The sequence below is a fragment of the Mirounga leonina genome, unplaced genomic scaffold (genome assembly GCF_011800145.1).
Source record: "Mirounga leonina isolate KUSES-001 unplaced genomic scaffold, KU_Mleo_1.0 Mir_115, whole genome shotgun sequence".
Classification (NCBI taxonomy): domain Eukaryota; kingdom Metazoa; phylum Chordata; class Mammalia; order Carnivora; family Phocidae; genus Mirounga; species Mirounga leonina.
This window is the reverse complement of record NW_023270268.1, coordinates 98,421,806-98,438,095: the sequence shown is the minus strand read 5'-3', so window position 1 is coordinate 98,438,095 and position 16,290 is coordinate 98,421,806. Positions and strand designations below refer to the sequence as shown.

The following is a 16,290-nucleotide window of genomic DNA, read 5'->3' as shown; positions in this document are numbered from 1 at the left end:
GGGGGGGGGGGGGGGCCGGGGCCGGGGCCGTACTCCTGGCCCACAGCTGATTGCTGAGAGCAAAGAAAGCCATGCTGCCATGCAGCCAGCAGCCCACCCACCCACAGTGGACTCAGTTGAGTGTTTCCTGCTAGATACCTGGACCCTCCAGCTATGGCCATGCTCCTTCTCTAGAGGCTGAGTGGGACTGTTTGGCTTTCCTCAGGAAGGTGGCTTGAGGTCTGAACTTGGTTTTATTCTGATCTAAGAAGCCCTAAGTCAACTCATTTATCTATTCTTGCACTCACTGAAGAGAAAATATGTCCTGTTCCTGCCTGTTGTCCCAGTGAATTTATTGATAACAGTCACTTTCACTTCCAAAAGTGGCCTGGTCTCGATAATGTCTTACGTGGTCATGTCAGTAAAGGATTTATTTTGTTGTTGTTGTTGTTGCTACTGTTTTCATGGGTGGGGGGAAGCAAGGGATCTAAATTCAATCTAAGAGCTCTGTGGGCAATGAAGACAAAAGAGCACTTTGTAGCAGATAATTGACCCTTCATTTCCCTAATCCCTCTTTCTTCTTCTAGACTGTTTTAAAAAGGTACCAGTTTAAATGAACCTGGTCCGAAAACCTCCTAGATATTGGCCGGTTGAAACTCTGGTTTTAGTCCCAGCTTTGTTAGTGACATACCATGGTTTATATGACCCGCAAAAGCAAAATTACTTACTACCTGGCTCTTTATACTGCAGATTGCTGACCTTTGGCGAGGAAGAAAATGTTTCCTCCTTGACTCCTAGGTCCTGTAGCTCTAAAACAGGAACATTAATACTTGGCCCTGCACAGGGAAAGGTGGATTGGGATTAATGACCTGCTTTGTAAGAAGAGCTGTTTGTAATTTTCACAAGGGCTTGAGGTAACTGTGAGAGAGTGGGTGATAAGAAAGTTGTCTGAGAGCGAAGTCCTCAGAGAGGACACACTGATTCATGGAAATTCTGAAAAATCATCTGGGTTCTAAGGAGTAGAGAGCTCATGTATCATGGAGCAGCCTACTTGGAGTAGGGCTGTAGCTCATAATAGGACCATAGCCCAGGGGAGGAACATAGCCCAGGGGAGGACCATAGATCAGGGTAGGGCCATAGCTTATGATAGGATCATAGCTCAGGGTAGGGCTCATAGATCATGGTAGGGCAATGGCTCAGGGTCAGGTCATAGCTCAGAGTAGGGCCATGGCTCAGGGTATGATCATAGTTCCTATCAGTACTGTAGCTCAGTACAGGGCCTACTATTCTATTTGGTGACCTTGTGTTCTAGCTGGTAGCCCCCCCGGGAGAGCCATTCTAACTGCATATCTTGGGAAGGGTTTGAAAACTGTCAGAATGACTTTATTCCCCCTCACCTCCTCTGCCTAGGAAAGCTCAGCAGAATCGGAGAGGATTTTCAGAGGAGCAGCTTCGCCAAGGACAGAACGTCATCGGCCTGCAGATGGGCAGCAACAAGGGGGCCTCCCAGGCGGGCATGACGGGGTACGGGATGCCCAGGCAGATCATGTGACATGCCGCCTCCCACCTCCCAGGAGAGAGGACGAATGTTCCACACCACGGTCTCTGTGATAAAGAAATAGTTAGTCACCTTCTGACCTTCTCCTCTTTCTCAAAGCCTCCCGTTTGTGGTTTTTGCAAAAGTGCTGCATTTCCGCTGCGAACCCGCGTTGCCCACTGCTGCCACCTTGCGTTCGTTTCGAACTATGCAAAGACTCCGCCTCCTCTTCCTGAGCTCTTCCTTGGCCCCAAAGTCACGGCCTTTTGTCGGATTATTTATTTATTTATTTGCCAAAAATGCCCCCTCCTCAACGTATTAGAACACCCCTAATAAATTAATAAAATTAGTCTTCTGGCTTCAAACGTAAACTTCGTTCTTCGTGGCAGGGTCTCGGCTTGCAGGGCTGGCTTTCCATTCGCTCACCGGGCCGGCAAGATGGAATCGAGCCGAAGCGGTAGGTGGAGAGAGATAGGTGAGCTTCGAGGAAGCCCTAAGAAGGTTGTGTTGTTTATCTCGGCAATGGCAGTAGAAGTGTAGGAATAGTTTTGCCCACTCGAACAGCCTATAGCCAAGAATTCAAGAACAAGCTCTTTGATCCCGTGGGTCAAAGTTCCTACCTTGCGCTTACGATGCTAGACTGGGGGTGGGGGGAGATGCGGGAATGAGCAAACCAAAACCCCAGTTCTTAAGGGACTCTCATATGGATGCCCAGGAAGTATTTGCTGGATGGGTGGTTTTATCAAATGGATGGGTGACAGCTGAAGGAAAGAGCTGTTGTCACTTCTGTACCAATAATCTTCCCCCTGCAGGCCAGACCCTGGCTCTGCTGCCCACATTTATACAGTTTTGGGTTTTTTTTAAGATTTTATTTATTTGAGAGAGAGAGAGAGACAGCAAGGGGAGGAGCAGAGGGAAAGGGAGAAGCAGACTTTACGCTGAGCGAGGAGCCGGATACGGGACTTGATCCCACAACCCTGAGAGCACGACCCTAGGCGAAATCAAGAGTCAGATGCTTAAGCGACTGAGCCACCGAGGCGCCCCCATACTGTTTCTTCAGAAACCAGGAGTTAGAGGCAATGTTGATTGCTCCCTTACACTCACTTGGAGGGTCTAAATCCCTAAAACTGTTGGATATTGCCTAAGACTGAGCTCTAGCTAAGATGGATAGGTTCCAGAGATTCTGTCAGCCATATAAAAATTAAGAAGGCTAATAAACCTTGGGGCCAAGACTTAATCTTATTCTCTCCTACCAGTAGAAACAAGAAAAAAAAAAAGGGATGCATTTAGTAAGAAAAGAAATAAGGCATTGTATCCATACCATGAATTGTTAATTAACAAGACAAGATAAAAATAAATGAAACTGTAGATATTGTCACCGTCTAAATGTTTGGGTGGTGGCTTTTCAGACTGTGTTCTAGGCTTCCATAGAGATTTCTATGGGATCCCCATGGGGTGGGCAGTGCTGCTTATAAGAGGCAGAATCCTGGGTCCCCATTCCTTCTTCAGTGAGAGCATCACTGATCTTATCTATTTTATATATTAGGATTCAGCATAAGATTTTAAAAGACTTTTAATATTAAAAGAAAGCAAACAAGAATCAGTAAAAGGAATGAGTCTGAGTCACCTAAAGGACCTAATGTGTCCTGGAGGAGCCCTATGGACTCTGACAGCCAATGGTGGGTGAGTTGTCCGTTCCTGAAAAGATGTCACGTGAACATGGTGGCTGAACCCTTACCTCGGAGTTGCCGTAAAAGCAAGAGAGTCAGGTTGATGGTTCCCCAAAAAACTGAAATAAAACTGGGAGGGAATTCCTGGAGAGAGATAGAAGGTGGTCAGGTCCCTGTCTGAGATTGGGAGTGGGGACGTGGGACATAGCCTCCATCAGCGGTGGGGTAGGTTTGGGAGAGAGCTGCTGGGCTCTGCCTGTTTGGTTCCCCACACCGCCCTGGTTCCACCACTGCTGTGCCAGAGACACAGAAAAAAAGAGACAGAAAAACAGCGAAATCAGCTCAGAATGGGAAGGAAGTAGCCTTCCAAATCTAGGGAGTCCAGCCCGAGTGAGGAGCAGGTGATAGAACACTGATAGACTTGCGGGCACCTGGGTATTTCCTCCTTCCAGCATGAGCGCCCCCACCCCCTCAGGCTCCCACCTCTGAGTCCCTTTGCAGGATGACAGCCTGGAGATGAGGCTGTTAAAAAAATGGAGGCCCTAGAGGGGAGAAGGTGTATTGGAGCATAAGAGTTAACACAGCATGAGTGAGAGCCCAGTTTGTAATTCCAAAGACTACCTGCCTCAACACAATATTTCCAGCTCCCAAGAGTCCCCAGAAGCAATCCAAACTGGAGCCTGAGGTTTTTTCCCCCTTTCCCCACTTTGTATTTGCAATCAAGGTAGCAGATAACCTCAGGGCAGTGTGAGCTCACAGGCAGCATCTGGAAGACTCCTGAGGAACAAAAGTACCGTGATCAAAAGACACACTGGATCACCCTTACCCCATGAAGTAGAAGTCATGGACCAGACAGAAGAATCATTTAAAAGTAGTCTAATAAATATAATAAAAATGATAAGAGAAATTATTGGACACATGAAGCAATAATCCATTATGAAGAAAAATTAAGTGGGGATAAGGAACATAAAAAAATAAATGAAATAATGGGGCGCTTGGGTGGCTTAGTCGATTAAGCAGCTTTCTTCAGCTCAGGTCATTATCTCCAGGTCCTGGGATCCAGCCTGAGTCATGGCAGGCTCCTTGCTCAGTGGGGAGTCTGCTTCTCCCTCTCCCTCTGGCTTCCCCCCACCCCTATGCACTTACTTGCTCTCTCTCTCAAATAAATAAATAAAATCTTAAAAAAAACAAATGAAATAAAGATTGAGAGTAGAATGAATAAAATGAACAAGCTAATAAGTTGGAATGTCAAAACAAGGTATTCCGTAAAAAGATAGGCACAAATAAATGGTAAATACAAAAAAAAAAATGTTAAGTGATATGGGCCAAAAATCATATAATTGGAATCTCAGAAGGAAAGGAAAAAGATCAATATAGGGGAGGGAAAATTTGAAGAAATTATTTTGAGAATTTCCCAGGGGGAAAAAAAGACCTACGGACTCAGTTTTAAAAGACTTACAAAGATTCCAAAAAATAAATGATAAGAGTCCTTGGTGGGAAACATTATAGTGAAATGTATGACCACTAAGAATAAATACAAAATTCTCAAAGCTTTTAAAAATCAAAGCCCATTACGTATAAGGGGGGAATATCATATTAACATTGAACTTCTCAACAGTAACCTGGAGACATAAAGTGATATTTTCGAGGAACTGAAGGCATAAAAGAAAACATTAAACATGTAATTTTCTACATAGCAACTAATTTTTTAAACCCAAAAGTGGAGCAAAAATATTTAACAAAGACCCTCTGAAAACATAACTGGATTAAGTATTCCAATTAGAAAAATATCTTACGAGGAAAATGCTATTTGATATGGGAAATGAGGAGAAGTTAGTGAGAAAACCAGGACTAAACAATAGAGAGAAAAAGGTTATTTATAACAATCCAGGAAAAGAAAAAGAAAGTGTCCTGTTCAGAGGAAATATAGAGATATTGATAAATTTAAGAAATTGTTAGGAAAAGACAAACACATTTAATATTGATTCCCAAACCCAACAAGAATAAGAAAATTACAGGCTGATTTCACTTGGGAACATAGATGTGAAAAATTCTAAACAAAATAATATCTAACCAATTCCAGCAGTGAATTTTAAAAATCTGTTAGAATGAACTCTTTGCTCTCTTTTTAAAAGACATCCCCCCTTTATTTTTAAACTGGATGGGCTCTTTGGGGCCTATCCCTGCCTAGCCCTGAGTAGAAGCTTGAACCCTTTTCCTCTTCTAAAATCATTGAGAGATCACCTAGTCTGAACCCTGAGTTTTATTCATAATAATACTAGAGACCAAAGGTGAAATGACTTTTACATCATTTGGCTAGTTAGTCTTTAGAGGCTTCCAGAGAAACACTTGTTCATTTTTATTACTCAGCCTTTCTGCTAATCCTAAGTCTTCCTAAGGCCTTATTAAGCCATATCTTAATGTAGCATTCTATTCTTTTCATTTATTTATGTATTCAAAAACTGTCCTGGGGATCAGCAAAAGCCATCTATGTGCTGAAGGTATGGAAATGACTAGGAAAAAAAAAAAAAGGAAATGACGAGAAAACCATCCCTGCCATCAATCAACAAGAATTTACTGAGTCCTTAATATATTTATGGAATTGTATTATAAACTAGGGAGACAAAGAAATATGAACATGGCTTTTAATGGAACGAATTTGTAGTCTAGTTGAACAAACAGAATCTACTCTGCAGCTCCTTGTATCCATTGCTTGTTGAAGGGCCAAATGAGAGCCATGTCCACTTGGTCTCTCTGAAGGAAGAGTTCTCTGGGCTGGGCTGGCCTGGGAATGTTTGCCAGAGGAGACTGGACTCAGGAGCTTCTGCTTTGTGCCATCCTGGGAATGTAGGGGCTTCCTTACCATTTGCCCCAACCTGCCTGCACCCAATAGAGCTAAAACAACGAGGAACACACTTGGATTTCCAGACAAATCCTTGCTGGGTAGCCTCAAACAAGAGCCATGGTGACGTGGGAAGGACCTGTGGTACTCATGCCGGGGAGCCTCAGTCCATCTTAGACTGCCAGGAGACAGAGCTAATGGTCAGGATCTTAAAAGAAGGCCCCAACATGGCTTGTTCTCAAGTATAGAATTTTCCATGGTGGGACGCCTGGGTGGCTCAGTTGTTAAGCGTCTGCCTTCGGCTCAGGTCGTGATCCCGGGGTCCTGGGATCGAGCCCCGCATCGGGCTCCCTGCTCCGCGGGAAGCCTGCTTCTCCCTCTCCCACTCCCCCTTCTTGTGTTCTTGCTCTCGCTCTCTCGCTCTGTCAAATAAATAAATAAAATCTTTAAAAAAATTAAAAAAAAGAAAAGAATTTTCCCTGGTGATGGTTGCAGGTCCACCATGGAATCAACACATCGAGCTCTCGGCTTCAGACATCTGCTTCAACACAGGAGCCACGATCAAGGCTCCTGATGATCCTGGAAACAAAAAGATTTGCTAATGGCTAGTGACATCTGTAGGGACGCCATCTGCAGTGTTGTGCCTGGTTGCAGTGTGACTGTATGTCCCACTTAATGGTTGTCTAATATGTCAGAGACAGAAAGATGACTTAAGAAAATGTCTGACTCCAGGCAAATAGACTAGGCCAGAGTTATCTGCTTTTCCTATCACCCCTCCCACCAACAACAGTGATTGGGGCTGGTCTTATGTCAGTGGAAATGCAAAGCCCAATTTTCATAAGGCCTTATTTTTTTTTTCTAGGCATGCTGTCATTTTAGTTATCATTTATAGAACGCTTTAATGACATAATAGATTGCAGCGCTATTGTTGATAATAAATGTAATTGCCATCGCCTCAAAACTGCTAATTTCACCAGCCATTAAAATTAAAATAATTCTGTTGACTATGACTCGTTCACTGCTATGGTAACAAGAAGCGCAGAGTAACTTCTGGTAGCATTGTTGGCAGAAATGAACACATCGTTCTTGTGGGTTGTTGTGTATGCCTAGTTCGCTTGGACAGTTTGAAAGCCAACTGATCCCATTAAGTCAGCTTCTTGAACGATGTAGATTCAAGGCCACTTTTCACATGAGCTTGGTAATGCCCTCATGGTACGCGGATGGTGAGGAAGTTTAAGGTCACTATCTCCCCCGAGGAAGGATAAGTGTGGCCATTTCTCTACACTCCCATCAGCATTTTCGCTTAAAAAATATGTGTGTGAATGTTCTGAAAGACACCATCTGCACATTAAGATGTCATTGGAACTTGGTGTTCGTCCTGAGCAGCTGCAAAGCAGTTTTATGATTGTTGGGTCCTAACCCCAAATCCCAACATTTTTCATCTCGGCCAAAGAGCACATTAAATCCATGAGCTGTTCATGCTTGTTACTGACTCTGACGTACACAGGGTTGGTAAGACAGAAGAGTCAACTGGTTAAAAAAAGAAAAAAGGCAAAATATGAGACCAGAACAGAAATGAGCACTTTCAGAATTCAACTTGAATGTCTTAGGCAAAAGAACTAAAGCAAACGTGGTTAATTTGTCATTCAGCAAAATTAAAGATCTGACGTGGCTGTGAGCCTATTATTTACTCACAAAATAAATGTGTCAACTTTTATGGCCCTGAGCAGAGAATGTAAAGCTATCTTGAAGGGCAAGGATAAATCTCACTATGGTTCAATTGGGTTTAGAGCGGTTATTGCCTCACTGCCCTTTATTTTAATGAAACAGATATTGAATGGCATTCTCTCAGATAAAATTAAAGATCTATGTTGGTTCCACATTCTTGGATCAATAATTCTTTGGGAGAACACTGCCTCCGTCTTATGATGGAATGAGTTTGGGTCGCAGAGATTGCAAAATGAGAAAGTCTGAGAAGAAATCCTGTTTCAAAACAACTGAAGGAAAAAATAATGAGCCCACCCCTGGGTGGCTTGAAAGATATTTATTGAGCACCTACTAAGTGTCAGGCACTCTATATAATCCATCTCTTCAAATGCATATAACAGTCCTGCAAGGTGAGTATTGATATCATTTTCCAGATAAGAAAAGTAAGAATCAGAAGGCGAAGGACTGCCCAAGGTCTCACAGCTAGTTATGGGGAAACTAGAATTTGAACTCTGAATATTATGATTCCAGAGTTTTATGAATTCCATTATACTGCACTGCCTTCCACATCTGAGACACACTGCTGGACTCTGGGGGATACACAGGTGAGAACGTGGTCCCCCCTGCGCTCAACCAGCATTTAATTTTTCTTCAGTAGGAACTCACAGTGAAGAGCTCACTTGTCTCTAATTCAGAAAAGCACAAATATGTACGATTTTCTGGACCCAGCTCAAAAGACGTGTTTAACTCCTTCCTGAATTCAGAGTACCCTGGTGTATAGAGAAGTAACCAATAACTTAAGATAGCTTGTTTTACATGTGAATGTTTAACATACAACTTTTGATCAGGATTATTCCTACAAAGCTATATAAATGTTATGTGACTTTTCCCTTTTCTTTGGAATCGTTTAATTAAGGCCAGGATTAGGCTAAGGCGAGGGAGGCTCTCCCCTGGGGCAGAAAATTTAATTTTGAGAGGCAAACTAGTCTGTAATACACCCACCCCTGGGTGGCAAAAAGAAATAATTCTAGAGAAACTAGATTTTTGGCAATTTTGCATCCCTTAATCCATGATAATTAGTAGATGTTCTTAATTAATATTTAATTAACACATTAGCCAAGTTTTACTGAGCACTTGCTATATGTCAAGGCTCATGCTACCCTCCGGCTCTTTCTTAGAACGGAGACTCCCTCGGCCGACGTGAGTTTAGCCCTAGGAGAGTCAGGCACTGGAGCCCCCTACCTGCGCAGCCCTGCTTCACCGCTCCGGATTACTGTGCGGAGCAATGACTAATCGTACAGCCAGATACCAGCCCAGTGGGCAGATTCCAGCCTTCGCTGGTTTGGTTAAGACACTAATTTCATCAGTGAGGCTGAGGCGCCTGTATTGAGAGAGGGGATTTGGCAGCTGTGGATACCTGGCAGTTGCGCTGTCAAGGACTTCTGGTAAAATTCACCTTGTGAAAGAAGTGCAAAAATACCATTTAAGATAAAACTCTATCTGGTCCATTGGAGCAAATTGACGCATGAATGATCGCTTAGCAGAGACATCCACTTATACGCCCTTTACGCTTGGGGGGAAAGCAAGAGGATGGCAACGATCGTCCTCAGAAAATCAGAAGCGCTTACCCTGTTGGGGAAAAGCAATAAAACTCCGCTGGAGCCTCTTGCATCTTGAGGCTAGGTCCAAGGATACCCCCAACCATGTTTTATTTTTTTAAAGATTTTATTTATTTGATAGAGAGAGAGAACACAAGCAGGGGGAGTGGCAGAGGCAGAGGGAGAAGCAGGCTCCCCGCTGAGCAGGGAGCCTGAGGCGGGAATCGATCTCAGGACCCCGGGATCATGACCCAAGCCAAAGGCAAAAGCCCGACTGACTGAGCCACCCAGGCGCCCCCAACCATGTTTTAGAACTCTCAAGTGAGATCAGTCACAATGTGATAGCCAGGAGACACGCTGACAAATAAGCACCTATCTCAGATTCCCTGAGGTTTTAGGTAAGCCCTAGTCAAATAGAGATACCAGTGGAAATGAATTAAAAAAGAATTTAGCAACTACTGTGACAGAAACCACACACAGACGTGCTATGTGTTGGCTGGAACGAAACCCAAACCTACAGCGGCTTCGTAATTGCAAAAAGATGGGGAGAGAGATCAGCTTCCACGCTCTATCACTATCCCCCAATTAAGATAGGAAATGTTGGAAAGCCAAACTGTTTTTTAGGAGGAAAGGTCTAACTCAATTTGGAAATCTCAGAAAAGCTATGAAAATCGGAAAGCTCTCTTGTGTTGGGGTGTGGCAGAGGGGAGGATTTTTGTTTTACCACATCACTGATGTGTCTATTTGGATGTTAGCTGTGCTCCCAAGCATCTGATCTTTGACAGAAATGACCCGAATATATGCTGAGGTATTTCTTGTTTGCCATTTGTAAATTACATCAAGGCCATTGGGGACTCAAATTGGGAATGATTTAGGATAATGAGCAAATAGTTGAATGGGATTTATTTCAGATTCTAGAATATGCACATAGCCTCTGGGAAAGTTGGTAGACAAGGGCTGAACTCCAAAGGAGTTCAGAGCGCTGAACAGTGTAACAAATGAAATTGGCGGGGAAATGTTACTCTGCATAACAGTGTAAGGCTTGACTCTGCTAAGAAGAGAGATGTTCTCCAGGCCCAGTTACGCCAGGGGATACACCTTTAAAATAATTTCATTGCTCTTGTCTTTTTGTTTTCTCGTCCTCTTGTTTTTGTTCTTCCTTTTTCTCCAAGCCTTCCTGTGCCAAGTTCATTCTGATTTCTCTGTTTTAGTTCAGTCTTCCTATCATATATTGTTCTCATTTTTTATCATTCTGTCATTTCCCCAATCCTAGCCTTTCAATCTGATTAATCTGATTTTTAAAGTTGGTTTCAAACAAAGTATTCCCTTATAATCTAGTGACCTTTGCATAATTTCCAAAGTCAATACTTTTTAGTTAGGGCAGATTCATTCCTTCAAGCATTGAGCTGATTCAGCACCTACAGGGAACCAGATGTTTGGCCAAGTCAATACAGCTTTCTGTGGAAATTCTTTTTACCAGTATGGGTCATTCTGAGTCCTCTTGGGTATATCTGGTTAGGGATGTATTGGAGAATCACTTCCGGACTAGTTTATTCAAGTGCTCTTCAGCCCAACTATCTGTTTTTACTGAATTGAGCACTCTGTGTAGCATGCATTTAAAAAGAGAAAAGAGGTCTTTTTAATGTGGTTATTGAACCGGAAAGAGAAGATGCATTAGCCATCCACCTCCTTATTCTCCCATTACTGATCTAATGCAGGACAATCTCGTCTGAACATTTGCCCCTTGGTATTGATGTGGCTGACCATGGGTGATGTATTAATGGCTCCTCCTGGACCATGACTCAGTTGTAATGCGCCATCCTTCCTCTTTCTCACCACAGAGGAAAAGGGAGTCAGAAGAGTATGATGGAGTTTCAAGATAACATCTAGATAATCTGGTTAGAATACTACCTATAGCTGTCCCAGACTCTGACCAGGCTGTAGAATTTTCGAAATGTTATCCATTAAGAGGAAGTTTACTCTGTGGAGAGTGACAATCCTCCAATAGTTTCTTCCACTTCTACAGATCTTGTGGGGTGTTATGGGCTTAACTATCTCACCTCAAAAGATAAGTTGAAGCCCTTAACTCCCACTACCTCAGAATGTGACCTTATTCGGAAATAGGGTCATTGCAGATGTAATTGGTTAATATGAGGTCATACCATAGTGGGGTGGCCCTTAATCCAATATGGCTGGTGTTCCTGTAAGAAGAGAAACAGAGACACATAAAGGGAAAATCCAATGTGACAAGGGTGACAGGGACTGAAGTGCTACAGCTGAAAGCCAAGGTGCCGAGGAACACCGGCTACCATCAGAAGCTAGGAAGAGGCAAGGAAGGATTTAACCTTACATATTTCAGAGGGAGCATGGTTCTGCTGAAACCTTGATTTTGGACTTCTAGCCTCCAGAACAGTGGAACAATGAATTTCTGTTTTTTTAAGCCCCCAAATTTGTGGTACTTTGTTATGACAGCCCCAGAAAACTAGTACACTGTGTGTGTAAAAAACGCAATGTCCTCGCTGCTCTGTGTCTTGGCTCTTTCTCTAAGTGTGTTTTCAGGAACAACCTCCAAGGGTGAGGTCATATCTCCATCTTGGACAAAAGACAGTCTTGTTTATCGCTTGCTATAAAAATGGTAGATTCCCCAAGCTCAGTGCTTCTCAGCTGTGAGGTAAGTCCACTGCACTCATCTGAACCATGTTGTGTCACCCCTGTGGGACTCTGGAAAAGAGGGGCTTGATACAAACATGCTGGGACTCGTGCCACCTGCTGAGCCATGAATTGTGTGTCTTCTGCCACCATCCATGAAATAGTAATGAGCTAACTTGTTAGCTAGTAAATAAGGTGAAGCCAATCCCAGACGTGGCAGATTTCTGAAGGGGCTATTGCCCAGCCCCCAAAGCTTTTATATTGCAGGGGCTCCTGTCTTCAAGGAGCTTGGAGATAGGATATACATGTGACAAGAGGAATAACCAACAAGACAACATGAGGGATGCTACAAAGTAGTGTGTGATGAATCATTATAACATTACTTAAGTCTCAAGTACTGGTATCTACAATAAAGATTTTTCAGTTAGGGAGAAGAGAGTACTGTGGGCTGGAGTGGAAAAGCTCATAGGTGAGCTATAAGTGGAATGTTGAAAGTGGTTAGAATTTGAATAGTAATATGAACTGGGGGCATGAGCTTCAGAAGGGAGGGTTGTTGCAATCAGCCTCTTCTATGATTCTATCGCATCTTGTTGACACCTCTTTGATAACACTTATTACAAAATATTGTGATCTAGAGTTTGCATGTCTGCTCCCTCTTTTGAGAGCTTTTTAAGGGCAGTGATATATTTTATTCATTTAAAAAAATTTGGCATCCAGGGATGCCTGGGTGGCTTAGTCGGTTAAACGTCTGCCTTTGGCTCAGGTCATGATCCCAGGGTCCTGGGATCGAGTCCCACGTTGGGCTCCCTGCTCAGCGGGGAGCCTGCTTCTCCCTCTCTCTCTGCCTGCCGCTCCCCCCTGCTTGTGTTCTCTATCTCTCTGTGTGTCAAATAAATAAAATCTTAAAAAAAAAAGACATTTTAAAAAAATATTTGGCATCTGTCACATAGTAGGCATGTAATAAATGCTAGGTAAATCATGATTGGTGAATAAATGGCTGCACTAAAGATTGAAAATGGATGATTTGACAGAGCAGATTTAGTGGATGTAACAGGAGGACAGAGGAAGGTAACCTGGTGCCACATGGAAGAAGACCTTGAATGTCAACCTGGGAGCACTGAACAAAAGGAGACTGGGCTGCCATTGTCAGGTTGGAGGTGGTATTAGAAAGTTATTATAGGAAGATTTATTTAGTAGTGATGTGCATCTGTGAGGGATGAGCCCAGAAGAGGGAAACCAGTCAAGAAGATATTACGATAGTCTAAATCTAGGGGTTCTCTAAGATGCCCCACTATCACTTCATTATTTTAGAAAGATTCATGTAGGGGCGCCTGGGTGGCTCAGTCAGTTAAGCGTCTGCCTTTGGCTCAGGTCATGATCCCAGGGTCCTGAGATCGAGCCCTGCATGGGGCTCCCTGCTCAGCTGGGAGTAAGCTTCTCCCTCTGTCCCTCCCCCGACAGCTTGTGCTCCCTCTCGCTTGCTCTCTCTCTCTCAAATAAATATATAAATAAAATCTTTAAAAATAAATTAAAAGATTCATGTGATGTGACAGAGAGGATTAGGATTGTGGCCCATGTGAGTCAGCAGGGAAAGGGAGGCCAGGATCACTGTCATGTCATTTTATTACAGCAACGAAGGGTGATAGGGTGAAATGACTGGCTGTCTTCCCAGGCTTCTGTACCACCTCGTGATTCCTCAGGCTTCACCCCCCTTCTGCGGAGAGCTTGGTGGTGAGTGGTGATCAGATAGCAATTTTACCTGTGGCCATTTATCATAATAGAGAGAAGTGGGCCCTAAGTAGTAGAAACAAACTTCATCAGTTGTTGGGGAGCTGGGTTCTCCTCTGGTTAGGCAAGGATGGAGGTGGCACCTGCTAAGTGCTTTCTATGCCAGGGCTCAGAACATTGCTCAGGTTAGATGGATGACTTGGCCCCACTTCCAGACCTTCAGATGCACCAGGCTTGCCATTCGATAGAAGGTTGAAACTTCAGAAATGTTTTTGTGTGTTGAATCGATGTGTTGGGTCAGTCGTGCGCTCCCAAGGACTACTGCCGAATCCAATGGAGAGGTATTTCTCCTTCAGTCACTGCACACTATCTACTTAACTGGTCAATCAGCACACAGCACAGGGACTTCTGTTCCTAGGAAGGGGATAGAAACCTCTTCACTGTCTTTCAAACTGCTTAGGATAAAAAGCACCAACCTCTATCTGGCCGTTGTGATTTGATCATGTGTTCTGGAATTGAAGGAAGAGGCTCCGTACCAGAACGTCCATGTCAGTAGAGGCAACAGGGAGATGGATGCAGGCTCAGTCATCCAGACTTTATCTTACATCCCGGCTTTCTTTGCCATTGTCTTCCCAAACCAACAGCTTGTCTACAGTCTTTAACTCTCAGAAATGATAACTCCACAGCCCCCCAACATTTTACCAAGAAAAATTTCAAACATACAGTTGAAAAAAATTCAGTAGTGTAAATGCATGTACATACACCTGGATTAACAAGATAAATATTGCATACAAAATATTATATAAAAATTATTACACTTTGCAGTTTACTCTTTATATGCCTGTTTTATTTTTTTTTTAAAGATTTTATTTATTTATTTGACAGAGATGAGAGAGAGAGAGTACAAGCAGGGGAAACCGCAGGGAGAGGGAGAAGCAGGCTCCCGCTGTGCAGAGAGCCCGACTCAGGGCTCGATCCCAGGACCCCGGGATCATGACCTGAACCAAAGGCAGACGCCTAACCGACTGAGCTACCCAGGTGCCCCCGTGTGCCTGTTTTAAATATGCAATATTAACTCCAAATGGTCCCATAGATGAACAAAAATTAAATAATTGAAGTTCCATCTCTTCATCTTTGTCATGGTGCTACTGTTGCTTATGGTACATCTTCTTTTTAAATGCAGGAATATGTAGCTCCACAGGGTTTGTCAGAGACCCAGGATTCTGCACCAAGTAAGTTCAAATGATTCCAGACCACTGGAAGCTCACTCTTGAAAGAAGCATGTGTCATAGAGTCCTCTTGTGTTCGAGACCGACTCTATGAATGGGAGTCTCTCAATTAACTTCTACGTGACATTCATTATTTTTTGAAAGACGAGAATAAAAACATGCTCATTTGAAGCTTGTATATACATATTTTTAAAACTCAGTTGTAATAACGGACAGCAATCGTTTCAAACTTATCCCAGTCAAAGCTTTTTTCAGGGAGGAGTATTTTATTGTTTAGACATTATTTGGAATTGCTGGTATATGGTAATAATATAAAGCAGACTTTAGTTGGCTTTCTGGTTGTCTTGAAATCCTGTACATATAGTGTAGCTCCTTTGATTTGCTACCCCTTCCCATTCATGGTGATGTCAAAGAGAAATAGAGCTGGACACCCAGGAAAAGCTCCAAAGACAGATTTTATTCAGTACTGTTGCAATAAGGAAAAGAGACTGCAGGATAGAACTTAGCCCAACTCCAGATACATCAAAGATAGCTGGTGATTTGTGGTCAGTGAGCAGAGTTAGGGGGCTGGTGGGTGGAAAATCACTGAGAGAAGACAGCAAGGGTAGGGAGATTCTCGCCAAAGGCAGACAAAGGATTTATACATCAAGGTTAGGGGATGAGAACCTTGATCAGGTATCCGGGGTGATCAGATGTCAAGGTTAGGGGTTGGAATTCTCACTAACCTGACAGCAGGATTCTTGCTACAACTGGGCTGGGAAGGCTGAGGACAGGGCCCAAGGATGGGACCTAGTCAACAAGAGGGCTCAGAGGAGCCTGTCTCCGGGTTAACTCTCAAAGAGAGAGTCTTCGTCAGTGGCCACTGCCCAGGCCATGGGGCCTACTTATACTGGTGAAAGGAGTAGTTCTAGAAATAAGGGAAATAATACAGAAAAGAGGGGCAATTAAAGAAAGCCCTATTTTTAGATTTCCCAATCTTATAAAGCCTAAAGCATTAACTAGTCATTTCATCAGTGTTATTAATAAATTGCAAAGCCAGGAAGTGAATTAGTACAACATGACACTGTTTGTCTGTCATTCTGTCCTTACCTGACTAACGTTTGACCACTTTCAGCAGGCAGTTTCTCGTGTGCTTTCTTACGAATGGCCCTTGAGGGATGCCCGAGATTGTGTCCGGAGCAGAGCTTCTCGTCTAAAGGGCCATTGATCCTTTTTCCATTAATGCTTGGTGCTCACAGGAAAGCCTATTTGTGTCACAGGGGCGAGCTGTGAAACGTGTGGGCAAGCCTGGCCTTTTCCTTCCTCGTCTGCTAAGGACAGAGGCCCCTCGTGATTCCCCACTTCCCACCCT

General features: G+C 43.5%; 1 protein-coding gene across 1 annotated transcript in view; it reads left to right on the top strand.

Moving 5' to 3' along the window:
- Positions 1-1,867, top strand: part of TAGLN3 (transgelin 3) — a 13,027-nt gene extending 11,160 nt beyond the window's left edge. The window contains exon 3 of the mRNA XM_034990891.1: positions 1,361-1,867. Within this exon, the coding sequence (XP_034846782.1) occupies positions 1,361-1,531 (171 nt within the window). The 3' untranslated portion in view covers positions 1,532-1,867. The remainder of the gene's footprint in view (positions 1-1,360) is intronic.
- The last annotated feature ends 14,423 nt before the right edge of the window (positions 1,868-16,290 follow it).